Source organism: Pongo abelii, chromosome 14 (assembly GCF_028885655.2).
Source record: "Pongo abelii isolate AG06213 chromosome 14, NHGRI_mPonAbe1-v2.0_pri, whole genome shotgun sequence".
Lineage (NCBI taxonomy): Eukaryota > Metazoa > Chordata > Mammalia > Primates > Hominidae > Pongo > Pongo abelii.
In genome coordinates this window covers 54,617,835-54,644,473 of record NC_071999.2, presented here as the reverse complement: position 1 = coordinate 54,644,473, position 26,639 = coordinate 54,617,835, and the positions used below count along the sequence as shown (strand labels likewise).

Here is a 26,639-nt window from a genome sequence, read left to right as displayed (position 1 = left end):
CATGGTGAAACCCCATCTCTATTAAAAATACAAAATTAGCCAGGCATGGTGGCACGTGCCTATAATCCTAGCTACTTGGGAGGCTGAGGCAGGAGAATCGCTTGAACACGGGAGGCGTAGGGTGCAGCAAGCCAAGATCTGGCCATTGCACTCCAGCCTGGGTGACAGAGTGAGACTCTGTCTCAGTCAATCAATCAGTATTAGCTGGGTGTGGTGGTGGGTGCCTGTAGTCCCAGCTGTTTGGGAGGCTGAGGCTGGAGAATAACTTGAACCTGGGAGGCAGAGGTTGCAGTGAGCCAAGATCGTGCCATTGCACTCCAGGCTGGGTAACAGTGAGACTCCTTCTCAAAAAAAAAAAAGACTTGGTCAGTATCTCTTTTTGTTCCTAAAGAACTGACATTTTACTTAGGTGATATTTTATTAGATTTTAGGTACACTAACTGGTACATTTCACCTATTGTATGTATATTTAAATTTAGGGGAGAAACGTTTCCATATGACATTGTTTTCCAGTTAGTTATTGAAGGGCACAGGAGACTGCAGACAGTCAGCTAAGGACAGGCTGATGACTCGGTGGCCTCTCACAGAACATTCCCTCAGCACGTGCCTTGTGTGTTATCCCATTAAATAGCTAATCCTCTTATTGTCCTTTCTCTTAGGACAGACTTTTGTTAGAAACCTTTGTCCCAGGCTCTGAGGGATCCTTCCTCTGGCCTTTATGAGACAAGAGCTGTGGGCTGCTCAGTAGCAGATCACAGGCTCCTCTGTGGCCATCACATCTTTTCTGAATAATGCGAGACAGTGTTAAAGGGAGAGACGAGGTGATCACTTCCATTTTTTTCACTGTAATCACTTGAGATCTTAGGACCAGCATGTATTACTTGTACAAATTAAGAAAGTAATTAAATAATTTTTAATGGCCTCCACAATACCTGGCCATCATTCCAGCCTTGAAAACACGTTCTGAGTCATGGTGTTCCCGAGAAGAAACCACTCTGATAATGGGTCTGGATGGATCTCTGAAAGCACACTGGCTCCCCAAGCAGCACAGCTGAGACGTGTGAGGGCCATTGTGAGTTCCCTGTCCCTGTGGGCGGAGACGCCCCTCTGCCCACTCCAATTCATTCTGCAGTCTGGGCTCGCTCCTCCCCTCCCTGCCCACTGTCCCTTCAGCACCTAGTTTCTCTTCTGTTATTAATAAACGTGTTGTTGTATTAAGACACAGTCTAGCTCTTGTTGCCCAGGCTGGAGTGCAGTGGTGCGATCTCGGTTCACTGCAACCTCCGCCTCCTGGGTTCAGGCGATTCTCTTGCCTCAGCCTCCCAAGCAGCTGAGATTACAGGCATGTGCCACCATGCCCAGCTAATTTTTGTATTTTTAGTAGAGACAGGGTTTCGCCACGTTGGCTGAGCTGGTCCCAAACTCCTGACTTCAAGTGATCCGCCCACCTTGGCCTCCCAAAGTGCTGGGATTACAGGTGTGAGCCACCGTGCCTGGCCAAGAAACAAGTATTTGTTTTTGTTTTTGTTTTGAGACAGAGTCTCACTCTGTCGCCCAGGCTGGAGTGCAGTGGTGCAGTCTTGGCTCACTGCAAGCTCCGTCTCCTGGGTTCATGCCATTCTCCTGCCTCAGCTGGGACTGCAGGTGCCCACCACCACGCCTGGCTAATTTTTTGTATTTTTGGTAGAGACAGGGTTTCACCATGTTAGCCAGGATGGTCTCGATCTCCTGACCTCATGATCTGCCCGCCTCAGCCTCCCAAAGTGCTAGGATTACAGGCGTGAGCCACCATGCCTGGCCATAAACGTGTTTTTTTATAAACATGTCCTTCATAACAAATTTCCCACATCTTCATTATACTTACAGAATTTATATGGAAATTTTGAAGTAAGGAATTATAATGTATTTACCAAGATCATGACTGGAGATTGTCTTTGCAAAATCTGACCATGTTGAATTCTTTTAAAATTCTGCTACTTACGTTGAAGAGGGTGGGGCTGAGGAGGGCGCATATGTGAAAGCATGCTGGAAACTGAATGACTGGACACCTGTAACCTGCTGCTGTTCTCAGTGCTTGTGTCAGGTGGTAAATGCATTTTAGTCCCAGGGCTTCTCCTGCCTTCCACTAAGGCATCGTGAAGAATGCAGAGAGAGTGGCGATTACTCATTTTATCTCCACCTTAAAGGAAAGAAAGGTCATTTCCATGAACTGTCATAAAAATTGTTGCCATTTGAGTAACAACATGGATTTTGTCTTTAGGGAAAGAATATGGCAAAGCTGATGCAAGATGGGTTTATTTCGATCCAACCATTGTGTCTGTGGAAATTCTGACCGTCGCCCTGGATGGGTCTCTGGCATTGTTCCTCATTTATGCCATAGTCAAAGAAAAATATTACCGGTAGGTGCCCTTCTTCTGTCCTGCTGGAAGGAGGGGAGACATTACATGTCCCAACACTTAGGTGACCTTTGGAGTAGGTTGTGACCACATATATTTGTTAGATAAAAGGTAGAAGAATAGAGGCTGGGCGCGGTGGCTCACGCCTGTAATCCCAGCACTTTGGGAGGCTGAGGCGGGAGGATCACCTGATCCCAGGAGTTTGAGACCAGCCTAGGCAATACAGTGAGACCCTGTCTCTACAAGGAATAAAAAATTTAAAAATTAGGCCTGGTGGCACACGCCTGTAGTCCCAGATACTTAAGAGGCAGAGGTGGGAGGATCACTTGAGCCTAGGAGGTCAAGGCTGCAGTAAGCCATGATCACGCCACTGCACTCCAACCTGGGTGACATAGTAAGACCCTGTCTCCAAAAAAAAAAAGCAAAAGAGAAATGAAAATTATTTTATGTGAGATAAGGGTGATGGTTCTACTAGGATCATTTCAGACTTTTCAGAATCAAAAATATGAGAAATATTATTTTAATAACAACCTAGACTCTGTAGAGGCAAGAATGATGCTAACGCTCTTAGATGATTTGCCACCAATACTTTGGAGCATAAAATGGTAATACGTCCATCCTTTTCCCCCCAGATCATTCAAGAAAACTCCTGTCCCACTTGACAAAAAGTAAATTATATAATTTGGAGTCAGACTTGCAAGATAAATAGGAAATCTTCTCAGAAGCAGATTGTGAAGGGTATGGGGCAGGCGGAGTGCAGAGAGGCCAGGTGCGGTGGCTCATGCCTATAATCCCAGCACTTTGGGAGGCCGAGGCAGGTGGATCACGAGATCAGAAGTTCGGGACCAACATGGCCAACATGGTGAAACCCCGTCTCTACTCAAAATACAAAAATTAGCTAGCCAGGCATGGTGGCGGGTGCCTGTAGTCTCAGCTACTCAGGAGGCTGAGACAGGAGAATTGCTTGAACCTGGGAGGTGGAGGTTGCAGTGAGCCACGTTCGTGCCACTGCACTCCAGCCTGGGTGACAGAGCGAGACTCCGTCCCAAAAAAAAAAAAAAAAAAAAGACGAAAAAATTATCAATCCTATCAGACTCTGAGAGACTATAAACTCTCCTCCCTTCCTTCCTTTTCTTTCCTTAGGGACAGAGTGGCCTGGGGTGAATAGATTGCTATCCTGAGATGAATCCCTAAAACAATTTCAAGTAGACACAGCTGCATTCCATTTTCCACCATCTTGTAATGAAGAAGTCTTATTTAAAGCTTCCTTCCCCACCCAATTTTAGAAAGATAGTTGGCAATAAAAATTAAATTTTTCCTTGGTACCTTGACATATTTTTCACTCCGTTACGCTGGTTGCAAACTTACTACATGTGCCAATGTGTTTATTATTTCAAAAATTTGTAATATTTGCATTATTGAGCCCTTACTTGCCCAGTGCTTGGCCCTTTATCCTCATATCTCATTTAGTCTGTGCTACACTGTTTAAGGAAGGGGTTATTACTCGCTCTCCCCTTTTATAACGCCTCATGGTGAGATTCACAGTCAGGCCTCTCTGTGCTGAGTCAGGTGTGATCTCACCAAATTTCCCTCAGAATGGGTCAGGATCCCTGAGGGTCCTCACTTAACTCTGAGAATAATCTAGGAAGGGCAGTGTTGCTCCTCTAAGGAAAGAATGAGCCTTCATTAATTAGATTGACTTGCCCCCATCAAAATAGCACCACCCAACACCTGAGGCCCAATTTAGGGAGGTTTTCATAGCGAAGACTGTTGATGCTGCCATTACAGACAAGATGTCATGACTCTGATGCCAAACTGTGCCAAGCTGGTGGTTCATCCTGGGATTCTTTCTCTCCAACAGGCATTTCCTGCAGATCACCCTGTGCGTGTGCGAGTTGTATGGCTGCTGGATGACCTTCCTCCCAGAGTGGCTCACCAGAAGCCCCAACCTCAACACCAGCAACTGGCTCTACTGTTGGCTTTACCTGTTTTTCTTTAACGGTGTGTGGGTTCTGATCCCAGGACTGCTACTGTGGCAGTCATGGGTAGAACTCAAGAAAATGCATCAGAAAGAAATCAGTTCAGTGAAAAAGTTTCAGTGAACTTTCAAAACCATAAATACCATTATCTAACTTCATGAGCCAGAATGAATCAAATCTTTTTGTTTGGCCAAAATGTAATACATTCCAGTCTACACTTTGTTTTTGTATTGTTGCTCCTGAACAACCTGTTTAAAATTGGTTTTAAGGCGACCAGTTTTCGATGTGTTGTTGTTCAATTAAATGGTGATATAGGGAAAAGAGAACAAATTTGAATTTGTAATAATAAAATGTTTATACATTTTATGGCTGGCATTAATTGTTCCACATTAGTAAAACCAATTATCTTAGAATACTGCAGTGTTATATTAATTTTTTATTCCAAAGGACATGTTCTTGCATCATCTTTTAATCTTCTCACTAGTCTTTTTTGGTTACCAATGTGAAATCAGAAATGAATTGAAAGCTTCTGTTTTTATATTTATACTATTTAAAGTTTGTGAACCCAAATAGGAGCTGGTGAGTGAGCTGACTCCTCCTGAGTAAATGGGTAAACACTGGGGCCCCACGCAGAGAGATGACTGATTTATATCTGTCCTTTTTCAAGGAGGAAGATTGGAGATGCCTTGCAGAAATACGTAATACATCATGATGAAAAGTAAATCAGGAAATAGGAACACAGGGAAAGTGAGCGAGAAATAAGATGAGCATGAAATAAATATGCAAAATGCATGCCCTAACCTACAGAATTGAGAGAAGAAAAGCACCAATTTGGCACTTACCCTCAGCACTAAGAGGGACTCGTGATTACATTGCGTTTCAGAAAACACTCGTCTGGGAGATGAATTAGCAGTTCTATGGTGGCTGGGGAGCAGGTACTTACATTAACTTGTTCAGCGCTTGCCTTTCTTACTAGACTCTTAAGCTCACAGATCTGATCTTTGCCTTGCCCAGCACATAGACCAGGCCCTTGGTATGTTGTGGCGGATGCTGTAGCTCTGATAGCTCAGTCTGTGTTCCACTCTCCTTCTAGGTTGGCTTCCTACCCTGCAGAGGCTGCAGGCCCTGGTCCCAGATGCCAAATTGGTTTTACCTTTCAGAAGTACTTGAGAGATTTGGAGGGTGAAAATATAGAGGCCATTTTCTACTGTTTCCTTTCTCTCTCTCTCTGTCTCTCTCTCTGTCTCTCTCTCTCTCCTGTCTTCTTCCCTCCCTTTCTCTCTGTCTCTCTCCCTGCCACCCCCACTCTCTCTCCCTCTTTTCTGTTTTGTGCAGACAAGTCAGGTCATGGAAATGTGAGAGTTTGGCATTACCATACCAAGCGTCCAACTCCCTGGGTATCAAGAGGCAGTCATGGCTGGAGCAGCAGGTCTGTGGGCTGAGTAGCCCCAGTGGTGGCCTCATTGGTAGTGCTGCCCTTGGGGGTGGTCCATTCTGTGGTCATCTCGTAGTCACCCCCAGAGCTTAGCCAAGCATCTATATCCTGTAACCCAGCAGCTTCACTCCTAGGTATGTACCTCACAGAAATGCTTAATATATGCACCAAAATGGCAGCATTATTCATAATAATCCCAAACTGGAAACAATCTAAATGAATAAGTTATACATAAATGGATTACTGTACAGCAATGAAAACCAACAACCAGCTGGGCATGATGGCTCATGCCTGTAATCCCAATACTTTGGGAGGCCAAGGCAGGAGGATCACTTGAGCCCAGGAGTTCAAGACCAGCCTTGAGCAACATGGTGAGACCCTCACTCCACAAATAAAAAAAAAATTAGCTAGGTTTGGTGGCGCCTCTAGTCCCAGCTACTCAGGAGGCTGAGTGGGGAGGATTGCCTGAGCCTGGGAAGTCAAGGCTGCAGTGAGCCGTGATTACCCCACTGCACTCCAGCCTGGGCGACAGAGCAAGATCCTGTCTCAAAAGAAACAAAGTGAACAACCTTCTGCTACTCAAAACAACATGGAGAAATTTCGCAGACATAATGAGGAGCAAAAGGAGCCAGACCAAAAGAATACATGTTCGGTGATTCTATTGATGTAAAGTTTAAAAACAAAACTAATCGATGGTGTTAGAAATCAGGATGGCCAGGCGCAATGGCTCACACTTGTAATCCCAGCACTTTGCGAGGTTGAGGAGGGAGGATTGCTTGAGTCCAGGATTTCGAGGCCAGCCTGGGCAATATAGTGAGACCTTTCTGTATTAAAAAAAACAAAGAAAAAATGAAAAATCAAGAAATCAGGATGGAAATTGCCTTTCGGGGACAAGATGGGTGCAGTGATCGGGAGAAGTCATAGGGGCTTCTGGTAACGTCCTATTTTTTTCATTTGGGATAGTTACAATTTGTGATATTTGGCTGTACATTTATAAATTATGTACTTTTCTGTATATATGTTATACTTTTTTATTTATTTATATTGAGACAGGGTTTCCCTCTATCACTGGAGTGCAGTGGCAAGAGCATGGCTCACTGCAGCCTCAACCTCTCAGGCTCAAGCTATCCTCTCACCTCAGCCTCTCAAGCAGCTGGGACTATAGGCATGTGCTACCACGCCCAGGTAATTTAAATTTTTAATAGAAACAAGGTATCACTATGTTGCTCGGGGTGTGTTTTATTTTTGTTCATAATATCATTTTATTTGGTAATTTATTCAGTCAGATTTCCTGGTTCATTATCAGTAGTTATTCTTTACTTCCCCATGGGCCAAACTCAGGCTGATGTGTTTTAACCATAGTCAGAAACCTTTGTAAGGAAGTGAATTTTACATCACCTAATATGGTTCTGTGTCGCCACCCAGATCCCATGTTGAACTGTAATTCCCAGTGTTGGAGGAGGGGCCTGGTGGGAGGTGATTGGATCATGGGGCTGGTTTCTCATAGTTTAGCACCATCCCCCTAGCGCTGTCCCATGATAGAGCTCTCACGAGATCTGTTGTAAAGTGTGTAGCAATGTCCCTTTCGCGCTCTCTTCCTCTTGCTCCGGCCATGTAGGAAGTGCCGGCTTCACCTTGCCTTCCGCCATGATTGTAAGTTTCCTGAGGCTTTCCCCAGCCATGCGTCCTATACAGCCTGCGGAACCCTGAGCCAATTAAACCTCTTTTCTTATAAATTACCCAGTCTCGGCTAGTTATTTGTAGCAATGTGACAGTGGACTAATACATCATCCATGCATAACTTTTTATGGTTATAACAACCGCATTAAGAAAAACACCTTCATATTAATTTGTGCACATTTATGGGATACATGAGAAAATTTGTTGCATGTATGTAATGCGTAGTGATCATATCCTCCATTTCTTAAAATTTTATTTATTTTTTTAAATTTCTGGTATGAAGACGTGAAAGATGCCTCCAGTGGTCCTCATGAAGATCCACTGCTGTGTCCTTGACAGCAAATTCAGGACAACTCGGGCTGTTTCTAACAGTCTCCCTGGCGTGGGCCAACAGCACGCCAGCAGGAGCCTCTGCGCAGGCCTTCCCATGAGGGATTATCCAGCGTGGTTCCAGGGCTTTGCTCTCTGCTGATCTGGCTCAATCCAAGGGTAAACAGAGTAGAGCAAAATGGATGGGCTGCCAATCCTGCTGGCAGTACTGCAAGCATGATTTCTCTCCATTGAGTTTTTGCTGAGTATCAAATGGGAGAGAAATGAGGATTATACTCTGACAGGAACTTGGAGTACAGACCCACTCTACTGCCAAGTAAGGACACATCTAAATGCCTTCACAGTGAAGTGAGCTGGGAGGAGGGTTGGTGTCCCCGTGTAGCAGTTAAGGAGCCACAGGCACTGTGAGTAGAATCCCGTCACGCCCTGACACAAGGAGGTGGGAGCAAGCAGACTGAGGGAATGCTGTAGTTCATTGATCCAAGATGGTACTTTCCCCCACATTTTAACATTTTTAAAATTAGGATGCATTTTGCAGTTTATGTATCATAATTTAGTTGGCAGTGGTTCTTTTTTTTTTTTTTTTTTGAGACAGGGTCTTGCTCTGTTGCCCAGGCTTGAGGGCAGTGGCTTGATCTTGGCTCACTGGAGTGCCGTGGCCTGATCTTGGCTTACTGCAATCTCTGCCTCCCAGGCTCAAGTGATCCTCCCTCCCCAGCCTCCAGAGTTGCTGGGACCACAGGTATGCACCACCATGCCCAGCTAATTTTTGTCATTTTGGGTCTTTGTTTGTTTGTTTTGAAGAGACGGGGTTTTGCCATGTTGCCCAGGCTGGTCTTGAACTCCTAGGCTCAAGCAATCTGCCTGCCTCAGCCTCCCAAAGTGTGAGATTACAGGTGTGAGCCACCACACCCTGCCAGTTTTTTCTGTCCAAAGTACAGTACATCTTACGCTTGACAGCCTCTTAGATTCAATGAACAAGGCACTGCCTCAGTATTGCTTCCCTCTTCAAGCCTCAGTATCTCCAACTACTTGATAAACAGTTGGAATTTATTTTCTTTCTTTTTTTTTTTCTTTTGAGACAGGGTCTCTCTCTGTCACCTCAGGCTGGAGTGCAGTGGCACAATCACAACTCACTGCTGCTTCGACTTCCAGGCTCAAACAATCCTCCCACCTCAGCTTCCCAAGTAGCTGGAACCACAGGCACAGCCACTATGCCTGGCTTTTTTTTTTTTGGTAGAGATGGGGTCTCATGTTGCCCAAGCTGGTCTCAAACTTGTGGGTTCTGGCAGTCTTCCCACCTTGGCCTCCCAAAGCGCTGGGATTACAGGTGTGAGCCACTGCACCTGGCAGAATTTATTTTAAAAGTCTACATTTTGCCTGCGACCTTCAGAGATCTGTTACTCTGGTACCTTCTATCCTCTGCCCATCACATTTGTTGCCTGGGAGCCAGCCATAGAAGGCATGCTTTCATGAATATATAAAATGATTCGCAATGGGTTTTGAATAGCTTATATTGTAGGGAGTGATTCGTGCAAAGAATCCATCCCTCCTGCTGTGGTTTGAATGTGTCTCCCAAAAAGGATGTATCAGACACTTAATCCCTGGTGCAACAATGTTGAGAGGTAGGACCTTTAAGAGGTGATTAGGTCATGAGGGCTGTGCTCTCATGAATGGATTAATGCCATTATTGCTGAGTGGGTTAATTATCACAGCAGAGCAACTTCCTGATAAAAGGATGAGTTTGGCTCCCTCTTTCTGTCTCTTTTTCAGTCTCTCTTTCTCTCATGCTTGTGCCCTTTTGCCTTTCCACCCTTCTGCCATGAGATGACACAGCAGAACTCCCTCACCAGACACAGTCCCTCAATCTTGAACTTCCAGCCTTGAGAACCATGAGCCAGATAAATCTGTGTTTTATAAATTATCCAGACCCAGGTTTTCTGTTACAGCAGCACAAAATGGACTAAGATACCTCCCCAGTGTTGTTTATACTGTAAATTTCCTTTGCAAACTCTTCCTTTCTGGAAAATATTGGGGCAAAAGTCAGCATAACCTATTTAAAAGTGTTTAAATGATGATGTTTGCTTGTATTTAATTATGCGAGCTCTATAACTCCTGAAGTATTTATACTGGAGCTTCAAGAAAAGTCTATAGATTCCAATATGGAAATTGTAAAAGAAAACCTTCTCAAAGTTTTGATGGAAATCAAAACGAAAAAGTTTGGAGAAGAATCCTTTGTTTTTCATTATTTTAAAATTATTAAAATTCATGTGCTCTTTTTCTTGTTATGAACACTTGAGTTTGACTCTAAAGAGAAGTTATTTATAAAGAGAATAATTGGGCAAAGCCTTGCATGAGAAAAGGTTAACTGTTGCTATCCTTAATTGTTATTAAATGCCCTCTGGTCAGGAGCAGTGGTTCACACCTGTTATCCCAGCACTTTGGGAGGCCAAGGCAGGAGGATCACATGAGGCTGGAAGTTCAAGACCGGCCTGGGCAACACAGTGGGACCCCATTGCTACAAAAACTAAAAATAAATAATTTTTTAAATAAAAATAAATAAATGCCCTCAAGGTTATAGGCAGCAGCTGGCGGGCCTAAGGTGTGAGCCAACCTTCTCCACCCACTTCCCTTTTGAGGGCTCTGCACCTTCTCTCTTCCCTTTCTACTGCCTCAAGTACCACCTTGAGATCTACAGACCCCAGACCTAACAAAATCCACTTCTTACCACTGTAGGAAACAAATCACACCCATTCACTAACATCAAGGAGTTAGTAACGGATAATGATTTGATGTATTACCCTTCCTGCATGTATTTGCATTAAAAAAATTATTACGCAAATTGACATGTTCATTGCTGAAAAATGAAAAATTCAGATAAGCAAAAAATAATAATGATTACCTCCAGTATCACCAGACAGAACCACAGTTACCTGTTACAAAGTTAGTTTCTTTTTTTTTTTTTTTTTTTTTTTTTGAGATAGGCTCTCACTGTCACCCAGGCTGGAGTGCAGTGGCATGGTATCGGCTCACTGCCACCTCAACCTCCTGGGCTCAAGTGACCCTTCCACTTCAGCCTCCCAGGTACCTGGGACGACAGGCAAGCACCACCAAGCCCGGCTAATTTTTGTATTTTTTTATATAGACAGGGCTTCATCATGTTGCCCAAGCTGGTCTCAAACCCCTGGGTTCAAGCAATAGGCCTCCCAAAGTGCTGGGATGACAGGTGTGAGCCACTGCTCCTAGCCATTGTTTCTATTTTTCAAACCTTTTTCTATGCATATATTAACATTTTGGGGAGACTCCTGAAGAAAGACTTTCTCCCCTTTCCTTCTTCCCCTCTCTCTTCCTTGCCCTAAACTTATCGTTCAGGAAGCAGCATTTCTACGTGTACACACAAAACCAGCTGTGAAGAATATTACGGAAAAGGCCCTATTCTTGAGAATTTCATGTGCTTACAGAGGTTGATAGATGGCAGTGATCATTTGTTTTTGGAAACAAAATGTTTCCTTAGATGCTGATAATGATACAGATCAAGTTGACATCTTAAAATATCTGACTGGCCACCTCCCAACTCTTAAAAAGAGATCAAGTATTTTGATCATGCTACAGCATTAGGTCATAGGGGTGTAATCCCTTGTCTTCCAGAAGCCTTTCCTGGGTCCCCGAGGAGTCGGGAGGGAGGCATTCTGAATTCTCAGTCTTTGTCTATGTTACTGAAGTGGCCCTGGGTGGCATTCCATTGGAATTTTTGTACATTCACCTTCCCAACTCCACAGGAACCTCTCAAAGTCATACTTAGAATCCTAGAATCTTACATTACTTAAAGGGGCTTTGGAGAGGTCCAGTTTATAGACACAGAAACTGAGGCACATGGGTCAAATTACCTCCCCAAGGCCACGTAGCTTTTTTTTTTGAGACAGGATCTCACTGTGTTGCCCAGGCTGAAGGGCAGTGGTGCAATCACAGCTCACTGCAGCCTCAATCCCAGGCTCAAGGGATCCTCCCACCACAGCCTCCTGAGTAGTTGAGACATATGCTACCATACTTGGCTAATTTTTTAATTTTTTGTAGAGATGGGGTCTCACTAGGTTGTGTAAGCTTGTCTCAAACTCCTAGGCTCAAGCGATCCACCCATCTTAGCCTCCCAAAGTTTTGGATTTTTTAATGCTCTAAAACAATCAACGTAAACACATTTCTGATCATTTGGGTCTATTCATTATACTTGAGTAGCCACTGAATTTTATTCTTTGCTTTTTTGTCTATGAATGGTCCTGTTTGTATTTTTCACTGGTTGGACCAAGTCACTTACAATGCAGTGCGTTTTCTAGAGAGAGAGGTAACAAAACAAAGGAGACTCTCAGGGGTCGCTGCTTTTTCACATTTGAGCAACACAACACTACAACACATTGCTTCGTGTTCCCCGCTATGGTGTGTTTGTTGATGATGCATTTTAATAATAAGTAAATTAGAAATTCTGCCTTTGCCTCTCATTTCTGATACATGGTGTCGTGCTGAGAGTGAAGATGAACAGATCTTTGGCATTTTGTGGTTACCTTTTGGGAGTCGGACTGATTTCAGTCCCTGAGGGTAGGATCTAATTGCTAAGAACTGGAAGCAGGAAACCGATTTCACAGGTTTGCCCCTGAGCGCCCCTGGTTTGAACAGTCTCCATACATTCAGTCCCTGTCCTGACATCTGATCACCAATATCCATGCTCCCTTTAACACTGACATCTGGTGGCCCTGGAGTAGTAGGACAGTAGTTGGGCAGCTCAGCTGTGGTTTTAATGAGATGACCTTATTCTATATAATAAAGCAGGTGGCTGTCGCGGCACAGGGGCCATTGCCCTTTCCCCAGGACCCCCTCCAGTGACTCACTCCCTTCTGCTCACCCCACACCCACTTAGCACTTCTGGCCCCAGAAGCCTCCAAGCAGGTCCTGTGTCCTCTGAACACACTCCCTCGCCCCCCTGCCCCGCCCTCCCCCACCCCTAGCAGCAGGCAGGCTCTTGATGGTGGCCTGGGTAGGAGGAAAGGAACTGATCCCTTGGGTCTGTGTCCGCTGCCATGTTGGCCCGGATTCTAGTGCTGGATGGCCAATGATTTATTGCCTCCCAGGGCAGCAGGTGGCTGGGGTATTTTTAGTGTCTAAAACATTTAGGGGAAGGGTTGGGAGGGGGTGGGGGAAGCCGTGAGGTCTGAGAGAGTTCACTCTTCCAAGGTTTCAGTTCAAAGCCTCTAGACGGTGGGTCTCCACCCTTACCTCCTTCATGCCTTCCAGCTCTGGGTAAAGGGGTACCCACTTTCAAAATCACACTTCTGTCTTCTTGTGTCTACGTGCCTTTTTCTTTTTTCTAGTCAGCTCATAAACACACGCTAGAGAGGGTGATCCCTTTGGGATGCCAAATTGTTGGGTATCTAGGAAAAGGACTGGCTGTGATTGGCACCCCATGTGTGTATTCACTCCACTCCAAAGTACTTTTCTTCTGCTCATTGCATTATCTGATCCTCGCTATAATCTCATGAACCCCATGGACAGGGATTATCGAAGAGCCTGGCAACAACAAAAGGTGAGCGGCCCGCCCAGTGCCACCATTTCCAGAGCCTGACCAAGGAATGCGACTCAGGGTGCTGGGCTGATGGAGAAGGGCTGCTGTAGGTTTGATCTTGGCTTCGTGTGGGCCTGTCAGCACACTACAGGTCTGGGGGCCACTGAGTCCCACCCCTGTTGGGTGCCTCTGTGCCTTATAACTGGGCCTCTGCCTACATTTCTGTCTTGTTAACACTTCAGTTTTTCATGAGAGCAGAGCCTGTCTCAAACCTCAGTTCATTTGCCTGTTGGCCCCAAAACCCTAATTAGACCGAGCCAGTGGAAAGGGGTTGGCAGTGGTGGTAAAGATGTGAAGATACAAGGAACCAGGTGCTTTTCCTGTTAGTGCCGGCCCTGACTGACCCCGACCCCTACTCTGGAAAGGGTTGTCAGTAGTTCTCTAGTTCAATGTTAAGTTCTGTGTAGAAAGGGTTCCATGGTTATGATCAAACACTCTGTCACCATCTCCCCCACATGCCATGCCTTAGAGATTGGATATTCCCATAATCATATGAAGGGTTTTGAGATGTCCTGCATTGGAGAAACTTGTTTAGTGTCATTGAATCCAGCATTTCTCAAGCATGTTAGACCAAGGAACCCTCTTTTCAGGTCAGTTCTTTACATCCTTCAGAAGTAGTGTTTCACAGAACCTACCTTGAAAACAAGGCCCAAACCAGGCCACAGCCACCTTGTGATAGCTATCAGCTGATTTGACTTGTGGCTGCACTCCACCCTAGATGGTATCTCCTTAGATGCTGAACCCTGCTGAAATAGAACCTGAGGTCATCGCATCACGAGCCAGCACAGCCTGGCCCATCTTCCTAGCCCTAATCCCACTCAGCCTTGGCTTCCTTCCACTAGTCACCAGTTTGCCTAGGACAGCAGAAGAGAGGATTCCCCTGTGCGTTCACATCTGCCACACCACCCTCACTATTCCCACCCAGATAATGATACCTAAAAGGTGCAGCTTGCCTTGGGGCTGCGAGCCCATTGGACAGAGATTTTCTTGCTTCTCACCTTTGAAAACAAGAATTTAATTCTTATCCCCCATACTCCACTCACACACATATTTCCCTTCTTCCCTCCTCCCAATATAAATATTTAGTTCAATGAATATTTAGTATTTACATTATCGTGACTATGGAAAAATTATCCACAAGTGAGTCATTTAGGATATTATGATTACATTTCTTTTCAGGGCAACATTTTGTTTTCCCAAGAGCTGATCATTGTCTTTTTTTTTTTTTTCTGTTTGTTTGCTTAGTTGTCTACATACTTATCAATAATTCAATCCCACGCTCTGCCAAAACGGAAAACTTCCCCGATACAATCAAATAGATAGGTAAACTGTTGGTGGTGATTGGTTGGTTGGCTGGTTGGTTTGCAACATCCTTCCTCTAGGAACAATTAGTCCCCTTGCTCCCATCTATACTGGTTGTTCTGGAAGCCTCTGCTTAGCCATGGTTCTGGAAATTCCTTTGCTTCCCTCTAGTGTTGAATTCCACGTTGCCTAGATGCCATGTCTGCATCTTGGTTCATTCTTTTAAGGGAGCAAAACTATAGTCGCTTCCTAACAGAAAGTGAATGAGCCCTTGCGTGTCCGAGAAATGTCATCATGCTATGCTCACAATTGATTTATAGTTTAGGTATAAAATTCTAGGTTGGAAATAATTCCTCCTCTGAATTTTTACTTTCTATTTTTAAATAATTTTGGACTTACAGAAAAGCTGCAAAGACACTGGAGAGTTCTATGTAATGTCTTTATGCAGCTCACATAGCCATAGTACAATGATCAAAACTAGGAAAATAACTTTGGTACACTACTACTTACTAAACTACAGACTTCAGATTTAACCAATGTTTCCAATGTCGTTTGACTTTTCCATGATCCAATCTGAGATTCCACTTTGCTTTGGTTGCTAAGTCTTCTCAGTCTCTTCCCGTCCTAGGCAGTCTTTGTCTTTCATGACTTTAACAGTTTTGAAAAAGACTGGTCAGTTATTTTTTTGGAATGTCCCTCAATTTGGATTTGTTTGATGTTTTCTTCATGATTAGACAGTTATGGGTTTGGGGCAAGAATACCATGGAGGTAACATGCCCTTCTCAGTAATCTTGTTGGGTGCTTGATGTTGATCAGACTTATTACTGGTGATGCTAACCTTGATCATATGGTGAAAGTGGTTTCTGCTAGTTTCTCCATCATAAAGTTTTTTCCTTTTGCAGATAATAAATATATTAGTGGACATACTTTGACATTTTGTAAATATCCTGTTAATCCTCAAACTTTTACCAACTAATTATAGCATTCATTGATGAATCTTGCCTGCAACAATTATTACTGTAATGTTTTAATAGTGATTTTCTTTTTTCCTCATTTCTTTTACATTTATTAATTGGAATTCTCTTGTAGGGTAGAGCTATTTCTTCTCCATTTATTTAGTCATTCAATTATTTATTTTGATTAGCACTGACTCATATTTATTTTATCCTATGGGTCACTGGACAATTTTGTTGTTCAAATTGCCCTCGGAAATTAGAAGGCTTTGCTCCATTATCATTTATTTATTTATTTATTTGTTTATTTATTTTTTTTGAGACAGAGTCTCGCTCTGTTGCCTAGGCTGGAGTGCAGTGGTGCGATCTTGGCTCACTGCAAACTCCACCTCCCAGGTTCATGCCATTCTCCTGCCTCAGCCTCCCGAGTAGCTGGGACTACAGGCACTCGCCACCACGCCTGGCTACTTTTTCGTATTTTTAGTAGAGACGGGTTTTCACCCTGTTAGCCAGGATGGTCTCGATCTCCTGACCTCGTGATCCATCCGACTTGGCCTCCCAAAGTGCTGGGATTACAGGTGTGAGCCACTGCACTCGGCCCCATTTATTTATTGTTTTAGAGATAGGGTCTCACTCTGTCACCCAGTTTGGAGTGCAGTGGCACCATCACAGTTCACTGCAGCCTCGAACACCTGAGCTCAAGCCATCCTCCTGCCTCAGCCTCCCAAGTAGCTGGGACTACATAGGTGCATGACACCAGGCCTGGCTAATTATTTTATTTTTTGTAGAGACAAGGTCTCACTTTGTTGCCCAAGCTGGTCTCAAACTCCTGGCCTCGAGTGTTCCTCCTGCCTCAGCCTCCCAAAGTGCTGTGATCACAGGTGTGAGCCATGGCACCTGGCTCCATTATCCTCTTTTTTTTTTTTTTTTTTTTTTGAGATAGAGTGTTGCTCTGTTGCCCAGGCTGGAGTGCAATGGCACGATCTCAGCTCACTGTGACCTCTGCCTCTCGGGTTCAAGCCGATTCTCCTGCCTCAGCCTCCCGAGTAGCTGGGATTACAAGCATGTGCCACCAAACCCGGCTGATTTTTGTATTTTGGGTAAGAATGGGGTTTTACCATGTTGGCCAGGCTAGTCTCCAACTCCTGACCTCAGGTGATCCACCTACCTCGGCCTCCCAAAGTGCTGGAATTACAGGCATGAGCCACCGCGCCCGGCCCTGGCTCCATTATCCTTTAGATTTTAGTGTTGCTATTAAAAAGTTTAATGCCATTCTGATTCCTGATCTTTTGTACGTGAACTGTTTTCCTCTTTTATGATGTTCAGAAAGTTCACAATATTGTGCTTTTGTGTTTGTTTTTTAAAAGGTATTTTTAAAATTGTATGTAATTTTATATTTAAATATACTGTATATTCAAGGTACACAATATAATATTTTGATATACTTATCTTGATGTACATAGTGAACTGATTACTAGAGTCATGCAAATTAACATACCCATCATCTCATATACTATAGTTTCATTCTTTCTTTATTTCTTTCTCTCTTTTTTTTTTTTTTGTGAGACAGAGTCTCACTCTGTCACCCAGGCTGGAGTGCAGTGGCATGAACATGGCTGGCTCACTGCAGCCTCCACCTCCTGGGCTCAAGCGATTCTCCCACCTCAGCCTCCTGAATTGCTGGGACTGCAAGCACAAGCCACCATGCCCAGCTAATTTTGCTTTTTTATTTTTGGTAGAAATGGGGTCTCACTATGTTGCCCAGGCTAGTCTCAAACTCCTAGGATCAAGTGATCCGCTCCCCCCCAGCTTCCTGAAGTGCAGGAATTACAGGCATGAGCCACGGCACCTAGCCTGTTCTTGCTTTATTTCTCTGATAATTCATGCCCTCTACTTTTTCTCTTTTGTCTTTCTGGAACTGCCATGATTCTGATGCTAAACTTTTGGACTAATTGTTTAGTTTTCCTGTGTTTTCAGTTTCTATTTTTCTTTCTTTTCTTTTTTTTTTTTTTTTTTTCAGATGGTGTTTTGCTCTTTCACCCAGGCTAGAGTGCAGTGGCATGATCTTGGCTCACCACAACCTCCGCCTTCCAGTTTCAAGCGATTCTCGTGCCTCAGCCTCCCGAGTAGCTGGGATTACAGGCTCGTGCCACCATGCCCAGCTAATTTTTGTATTTTTAGTAGACACGAGGTTTCACCATGTTGGCCAGGCTGGTCTTGAACTCCTGACCTCATGATCCGCCTGCCTCGGCCTCCCAAAGTGCTGGGATTACAGGTGTGAGCCACTGTACCTGGCCTCAGTTTCTATTTTTCATCTTTTTGTTCTACTTTAGAAGAAATTTTTGTTTGTACTTTACCTTCCAATTTTGCAGTGGATTTTTCAGTGTGGAGGCCAAGAGCACTATCTTGTTTTTGAAATATTTTTTTGGCCAGGTGTAGTGGCTCATACCTGTAATTCCAGCACTTTGGGAGACTGAGGTGGGAGAATCACTTGAGGCCAAGAATTCAAGACCAACCTGGGCAACACAGCGAGAGCCCATCTCTACAAAAAAAATTGTTTTTTAATTAGCTGGGTGTGGTGGTGCACACCTGTAGTTCCAGCTACTCGGGAGGCTGAGGCAGGAGGATTGCTTGAGCCCAGGCACTTGAGGCTGCAGTGAGCCACGATCATGCCACTGCACTCCAGCCTGGGTGACAGCAAGACCTTGTCTCAAAATAAATAAATAAATATTTTTTTCATAGCAATCTTGTCAATCATGAATGTAATACATTTTCTCACTTTTAAGGCTATTTATTGTTTAGGGGAAGTTTTCTTTTGCTTCCTGCTATGGTCTCTCTTTCCTCTGAGTCAGCTTTTTCCTGTTTGTTTCTGTCTCCCTCTTTCACGTTGAAAGCTTTTTCTCAGTTTCCTGTCATCCTTTATTGTCCATATCTGAGTAAGGCATTGCACAGGATATTCACACTGTGCCCGGGTGTGTTACCCGAAGGTCATTGGCGAAGGGAAATGTGTGCCTTTACAGTGGAAAGATCCAGCAGTCACTGCCTCCACCAAGTGATCAAACTTCACTTCACTGCTGGTGACCTATGCAGACGCTGTCTCCAGATACAATGCGACATGAAGGATAGAACTTCAGCTCTGTGTCAGCCGGGTGCAGTGGCTCACGCCTGTAATCCCAGCACTTTGGGAGGCTGAGGCAGACAGATCACAAGGTCAGGAGTTTGAGACCATCCTGGCTAACACGGTAAAACCCTGCCTCTACTAAAAATACAAAAAATTAACCAGGCGTGGTGGCACACGCCTGTAGTCCCAGCTACTTGGAAGGCTGAGGCAGGAGAATTGCTTGAACCCGGGAGGCGGAGCTTGCAGTGAGCTGAGATCGCACCACTGCACTCCAGCCTGGGTGACAGAGGGAGGCTCCGTCTCAAAAAAAAAAACAAAAAAAAAACTTGAGCTCTGTGTCTTGTCAAAGGTGTCTGATCTGAATCTAGTCAAGCCTTTAGATCTCACTTCCAGTTTATGGGATTTACAAGAGATAGAGGGACACGTTAAATGATGGTACAAGGAAACAATCAGACAAATCAGATATGAGATGCTCCTTCCACTAAATGGCCTGGCCTACTCAAAAAGTCAGCATTGTGGGGAAAACAAGAGGTGGGGAATATTCTAGTAAGGAGAATAAAGAGACATAAGAGCCAAATGCAATGTGTGCACATGGAAAAGACATTCTAGGGCCAATGCGGGAGGCTAGAATATGGATTCAACATGAGACAACATTAGAAAATTGTGTTAACTTTTCTTAGGTGTGTCATGGATTTAGTTATGTGTGATAATGTCCTTATTCTGTGAAGACAGAGACTGAAATATGTATGGGAAAGTATTATTATGGCTGCAGCTCATTTTCAAATGGTTCAGAAAAACAGTATACACAGCTGCACGTGGTGACTCACGCCTGTAATCCCAGCACTTTGAGAGACCAGGGCGGGTGGATCACCTGAGGTCGGGAGTTCCAGACTAGCCTGGCCAACACAGCAAAACCCCATCTCTACCAAAAATACAAAAATGAGCCGGGCCTGGTAGCGCATGCCTGTAATCCCAGCTACTCAGGAGGCTGAGGAAGGAGAATCACTTGAACCCAGGAGGTGCAGGTTGTGGTGATTCGAGATTGTGCCACTGCTCTCCAGCCTGGGCAACAGAGTGAGACTATGTCTCAAAAAAAAAAAAAAAAAAAGGAAACAAAAGAAAAACAACATACACAACACATACATATCTAAAGATAAATATGGTAAGGTGCTAACAACTGCAGAACAGAGGGAGTGGGCACATTGTACTCTTTGTGTTGTTTTTCTGTATGTTTACATTTTTCCATAATAAAAATGTAGGAAAAAAGGGGAAGGTAACAAAAAGCTGATAGAAAGTTGTGTGAGCCCCGTGTATGTGGCCAGGACTCGTCAGTTGGTGAACCAGCAATTCCAGTGGGGACCTTCAGATGCTAGTGCCATCAGTCTTCTCCCCAGCCGATCAGCACTCCTGGAGAGGAGCTCCCAGCCCCTGCCTGGGGTGTGTGGGCCTCACTGCCAACACATGGGAGCTGAATTCAGATTTTCACTGAATTCTCTTGTTTTCCTTCTGTTTTTTTAAGACAGTATCTGGCTCTGTCACCTAGGCTGGAGTGCAGTGGCGTGATCTCGGCTCACTGCAGCCTCAACCTCTCGGGCTCAAGTGATCCTCCCTACCTAAGCCCCAGCCCCAAGTAGCTGGGACCACAGGTGCCCGCCACCACACTCAGCTAATTTTGTTTATTTTTTTCGTAGAGACGGGGTCTCACTATGTTGCCAGACTGGTCACAAACTCCTGGGCTCAAATGATTCTCCCGCCTCAGCCTCCCAAAGTGCTGGGATTACAGGCATGAGCCACCACATCCGGCCTAAATTCTCTTGTTTTAATAGGTGTCTCACCCAATCCTCAACTGGGGGAAGCCTCCTAAAGAAACCCACAGCCTTCTGCCCAGGAGCAGAGGGCGGCTGCCTGCCTAAGTAAAATGGGGAAGGATTCCGAGGGTCTCTTTTCCTCCAGACTTTCCCCCAGTCCTGTTTCCAGGCCCACTTTGGTGCTCCTGATCTGCCAGCCTGAGGTCTCCTGGGGTTTGGTGCCTAAGGGCTTGCTCATGACCATGAGGCTGTGTCAAGCGTGGTCTCTAGAGCTGAACCTCGGAGAGGTTCAGATTCTGCTGTGTAACCTGGGGCAAATTAAACCTTTCTGTGCCTAATCTCCAATATTAGGCTACAAATCCTGCTAGCATTTTTGGGGGATCGTGAAAGTTAATATACCTTCAACCCTTAGACCAGTAGCTGGCACAGAGTAAATCCTTGAGGCTACACACACACACACACACCAACCCCCAGCAGATGTAGGTTTCTGATTTCTCTGGTCTGTGTGGTCACTTCCCATTTTCTATAATTGTATTGCTGTCTCCAGTCTGGTACTCTTTCTTCTGCTTCGCCTTTGTAGGTTTTGGCTTTTTTTTTTTTTTTTTTTTTTTTTTTAATCCCTTTACTCTCTCTCTCTGGTGAGACATACATACACATACAGTTATATATACAGTTAAACATACATATACATTCACAACATTAAGCCACAAGTCTCAATGACTCTCTTTTTCTTCCTTTCTTTTCTTTCTTTCTTCTTTTTCTTCTTTCTCTCTTCTTTCTTTCTTTCTTTTTTTTTTTTTGAGATGGAGTCTCGCCCTGTCGCCCAAGATGGAGTGCAGTGGCGCGATCTTGGCTCACCACAACCTCCGCCTCCTGGGTTCAGGCCATTCTCCTGCCTCAGCTTCCCGAGTAGGTGGGATTACAGGCATCTGCCACCATGCCCAGCTAATTTTATTTTTTTATTAGACACAGGGTTTCACCATGTAGACCAGGCTGGTCTCAAACTCCTGACTGCAGGTGATCCACCTGCCTCGGCCTCCCAAAGTGCTGGGATTGCAGACATGAGCCACCGCATCCGGCCAGCTCCCTCCCTCCCTCCCTTCCTTCCTTCTTTCCTCCCTTCCTTCCTTCCTTTCTCTCTTTCTTTCTCTTTTTCTTTCCTTTTCTCTCTTTCCTTCTTTCTTCTCTCTCCTTCCTTCCTTTCTCACTCCTTCCCTCTTTCTTTCTCTTTCCCTCCCTCCCTTCCTTCCTTCCTGCCTTCCTGCCTTCCCTCCTTCCCTCCTCTCCTCTCTTCTCCTTCTCCTTCCTAAAGATCTCCTTTAGATAGTGTATTTCTGAACTCACAGGGCACTGAAGACCAAGCCTGGGGAGTGAATGTCCATACTTCTGAGTCCTGTCTGGAACCAGCTCCTAATGTTATCTAGAAAATGCATCAGAAGTGCCCTAAGCTGAGCCTGCTGCTTGAGTGTTCCCTGAGCTCCTTCCCAAAACCTCTTGAGTCATCACTGACTGAGGGGAAGGAATGGCATGGGGTGGGGCCACCCCAAAGCTTGTGTAAGAACCTTGTGGCCTACAGCTGTGGGGGAACAAAACAACCCTCAGGCTTCTGCCCCAACTGCACAGGGTTCTTGGTTCCTAGGGCTCATCCAGTTGTCCTAGGAAACATAATCCTATCTTTAAAACGGTAGAAGGGGTACCTTTGCAGATGACTTGCTTGAAGAGTTTTAAACCCTGGTTTAAAAGAATGGATTCCCTCCCCCACTAGGGTTAGGCCCATGGAATTTTGCAGTCATACTTTCTCGGCCTGGGTCATGATACTGTCCTGCATTTGGAGGAGCCTCACTCGAAGTGCAGGATACAACTGAGGAAAACGTGGCTTTTCCAGTGAAAGGCTGAAGCAACCTTCTGGCTGGTTGTGCCTCGGACCTCAGCATTCTCTGAATGACAATAAAGAGTTGGTGCTGCTTTTTTTCCATTTGCCATTCCCCACCCCACCCCAGATCCATTCTCCAAACTTGTCCACCCTGTTTGACACCCTAGGAGGCCAATCGCTAATGGAGACTTGGCCGAAATCTCAGGGTCAGAGGAAGAAGAAGCCGGATTATATTCCTTCCCTAGCCTAAAGGGGTGTTCCTGGGCCAGCTATAATATTTAGTTCTGTGGCTCCACAGCTGGAGGCCACCCTTCCAAGTGCCTGGAAAAGGTGGCGGCCCCCTACCCAGGAGGTCCTGCCTGTGTAGATGATAACACCTATTTGGTCCAAATTCATAATGGCCTTAGGCAAAGCTGTGAAGGTCCTGCTCTTTCTCTTTTTGGCAGCGTCAGTCCATCATTCTTTCAGGCTCTTCTCAACATTGAGCTTTGCTGCCTCACAAACGCTGTCCCGACAAGGGCTGGATAATTCATTCTCATTGAAAGGTAAATGACTATCCCTGATGTCCTTCTTCTAGGGATGTTTTCTCTGAAAAGCTGAAATCCAAGGAATGAAGCACTCATTGTAGAGTTTCAAAGAGGAGCTGAGTGTGGGATTCAATTTCCAGTCTTCTGAAATCCTTCCGTCTTTTCAACTTACCAACCTTTGCTGGAGGAGGGTGCATTCGAAATGCGTGGAGAGGCTCATGCTGGGCTTTCCAATACTCAGACTGCAAGAGCTTTGGTCTAAGGAGGGGGAGAGGAGAAGTCCTGGGATAGAAGTGTTCATTGTGGTAGAGAGGAGGCTGGGAGCTAAATGTCCAGCAGCCTCCAGAATGCTTAAGAACAACAGTCTTAGGCCCTGTACTTCCTTTGGCCCCCACCCCCACACTTTCCATCAGCCAAGGGACCTTCCTTCCCCCAAAACAAGTCTCGTTCTGGAGAGTTCCAAGGATGGTGGAAGGGAACATCAAGAAGAGCCTAGGCCCTAAGAACTCTGTGCTTCATTTACATTTTAACATCCATCAGTGGGACTTAATATTAATAGCTCTCCCTTATTGAAAGCTAGGCTATAAGTTAAGGGCAGGGACTGGGTTTATATCTCCTTCATCTGTGTATCTCTTAAACATAGCTCAGTGATTTGCACATAGTAGGTGCTCAAGAAACACGAGTCAAGGCCTGGCACAGTGACTCATGCCTGTAATCCTAGCAGTTTGGGAGGTCGATGCAGGAGGATCACTTGAGCCCAGGAGGTGGAGACCAACCTGGGCAAGATGGTGAGACCCCCATTTCTATTTTTTTTAAATCCTAATTAGCCAGGCATGGTGGCCCATACCTGTTGTCCCAGCTACTCAGGAGGCTGAGGCCAGAGGATCCCTTGAGCCCAAGAGTTTGAGAATGCAGTGAACTGTGATCACACCACTGCACTCCAACCAGGACAACAGAGCAAGACCCCCATCTCTAAAAATATATAATACAATTAAAAATAAAGAAATACAAGTTGACTAGATGAACACAGTATCTCACTTAATTCTCACAAGAACCTTGTCAGGAAATTCCTATCATCATTTCCATTCTGCGGATGAGGTAGTTATGGCTTAGAAGGGTTAAATAATTGGCCCAAGGGTACCCTATTGGTGAGGGGTAGGGCTGCTGTTCTACTCAGTTCTGACTGACTTTAAGCCCAGACTCTAAGGCAAGACACTCAACTGCATTTAGACAATGCCAGTTTGGACAAAGGGTGGTCTTGCATCGCCCTTTTTGTAGCAATTCTCTCACAGAAGTATTTTTATAACTCTGAGAAATCTTTATATACATTTCTTTATATCCTTTATATTTTCTCTCCAAGTTAAGCACTTAACACCACATGAAACTGAAGTTCACGGAATTCAAAGACGAGGTAAAATAAAAATTGCAAGAGATGTGGTGTGATGTTTCTAATCCAGAGATTATTTATAATTAGGCTGCCTCCTTTTATTTGAAGGATTGGAAGTGCTTTTATGAGAACCAGTTTGTTTAGGTTTGCAATTTCATGCTTGAAGGAACCTGCAAAAATATCAATGTGCCCCAGATCAGGGGCAAGCAGGAGGACTCATTGTCAGGTTCTAGCTCGAGATCTAAGGCAGAATAATGCCATTTCTCAAGGAGAATTTAAAAATACTTATCATCTATAGCTACATAGCCAAGTTTCCTGGGGGTGAATGTCTCAGAGGAGTGGAAATCAAGACAATGAAGTGAAAATAAAAGGCTTTTTTCTTTTCTAAAATTGTTTTGTGGCCAGGCATGGTGGCTTACCCCTGTAATCCCAGCACTTTGGGAGGCCAAGGCAGGAGGATCACTTGAGCCCAGGAGTTCAAAAGCAGTCTGGGCAACAAAGCAAGAACTTGTCTCTAATAAAAAAAAATTTTTTTTCTAAGATGGAGTTCTGTTCTTGTTGCCCAGGCTAGAGTGCAATGACACTGTCTTGGCTCACCACAACCTCCACCTCCCAGGTTCAAAATATTCTCTTAGCTCAGCCTCCCGAGTAGCTAGGATTACAGGCATGCACCACCATGCCCAGCTAATTTTTTTTTTGGTAGAGACGAGGTGTCTCCATGTTGGTCAGGCTGGTCTCAAACTCCTGACCTCAGGTGATCTTCTCACCTTGGCCTCCCAAAGTGCTGGGATTACATGCGTGAGCCACCAGGCCCAGTGATCCGCCTGCCTTGGCCTCCCAAAGTGCTGGGATTACATGCATGAGCCACCATGCCCGGCCTTCTAATAAAAATTTTTTAAAAATAGCCAGACATGGGGGATGTGCCTGTAGTTCCAGCCAGTCAGAAGGCTGACATGGGAAGATCAATGGTGCCCACGAAGTTGAGGTTGCAGTGAGCCATGATTGTGGCACTGCACTCCAGCCTGGGTGACAGAGTGGGAACCCGTCTCTATAATAAATAATTGTTTTGTTTTTCCTGAGCTGCTGCTCTTATGAGCCATGTGGGAAGGAAACTCGGGGTCACCCTTCACACACTGTAAAAGGCTTTCCTTAGTGAGTTCAGGAACAGTCACAGGTGTTCATACTCTTGCCCATGGGGAGGGCCACAAGTCATGTTGAACTGTGTTCATCATTTCCTAACTAAGCGCCCTCCAAAAACCACCTTGAGTTTTCCCTTGCTCACCAGGATGCCTTCGAGTTGAGCAGTTGATCTGACTGATCCGGGGTGTGGCTGAAAGCTCACAGAGTTAGGCGACGATGGGCCTGTGGAGAAAATATTATTAAAAGTAAACCTCTGCCAACCCAGGAAATCTCTCCACAAAGGGAGTGGAGAAAGAAAACTTTCATTAGTGAATAAGCATTCGACTAAAATATAATGCATATCCCACACAATCCCCTAAGAGACTACAAAGACAGAAGGAGACCTCACCCTTTTATAGAGTCACGCAGAGGTGACCTATTCCAGACAGGTTCTCCACATAGACAATAGCTAGTCATTCCTCAAGTAAGAGGACTTGACAGCCCCATTTGTTGCACAGAGTTCACCACAGATTCACCTGGTAATTGATGTCACCATCTATGTTAGCTGATTGGCTTTATCCAAAGGAAAAACAAACTTCTCATAGCTTTAGGACAGGAGGTAGTTTTGCAACTTAGAGCGAGGCACCTGCCAGGTCAGGCTCCTACCCTCCCATTGAAACTCTTGATGATTACATTTCAAAAGGTTGGCTCCTTAGTCCTCGAAAAAGATATTTCTAAGTCCTAAAGCTGCCAAGAGGCTTATTTAGCTTCTTAAATTTATTATTTATTATTATTTTAAAGCACAGGGCCCCTGTTGCTGCCCAGCTGGAGTGCAGTGACTCAATCATGGCTCACTGTAACTTTGAACTTGTGGCCTCAAACAGTCCTCCTACCTCAGCCTCCAAAAGCGCTGGGGATAACAAGCGTGAGCCCCCTCATCTGGTCCTTATTTAGCTTTTTAAAAGATTTACATACATCTCAAAGAGACAGAGGAAAGAACTTAAAATTTGAAGTTTCCTAAAGTAAAATCTCTAAGAAAAGGGAGGGAGGTGAAGTCTCTTCCCTTATTTTCCACAAGGAGAATTAAAACTCTTATTTTTTTAGTTGATACATAATAG

The 26,639-nt window shown here is 44.8% G+C and overlaps 2 protein-coding genes across 5 annotated transcripts in view; one reads left to right on the top strand and one right to left on the bottom strand.

Moving 5' to 3' along the window:
• The window catches only part of EBPL (EBP like), a 30,328-nt gene extending 25,589 nt beyond the window's left edge, over positions 1-4,739 (top strand). The window contains exons 3-4 of the mRNA XM_002824278.5: positions 2,261-2,399; positions 4,258-4,739. Coding sequence (XP_002824324.3) covers positions 2,261-2,399; positions 4,258-4,498 — 380 coding nt within the window. The 3' untranslated portion in view covers positions 4,499-4,739. The remainder of the gene's footprint in view (positions 1-2,260; positions 2,400-4,257) is intronic.
• ARL11 (ADP ribosylation factor like GTPase 11) overlaps positions 1,961-26,639 on the bottom strand; it is a 34,633-nt gene continuing 9,954 nt past the window's right edge. For 2 of the 4 annotated variants that reach the window (XR_656457.4, XM_063714913.1), the window contains 2 exons: positions 25,685-25,764; positions 22,907-23,273 (listed from right to left, as the gene is read on the bottom strand). The gene's annotated coding sequence lies outside the window, so the exon portion shown is untranslated. Of the gene's footprint in view, positions 2,180-7,594; positions 8,062-22,906; positions 23,274-25,684; positions 25,765-26,639 lie in introns of those variants that run through there. The other 2 variants (XR_010136775.1, XR_010136774.1) reach the window with 2 other exon arrangements.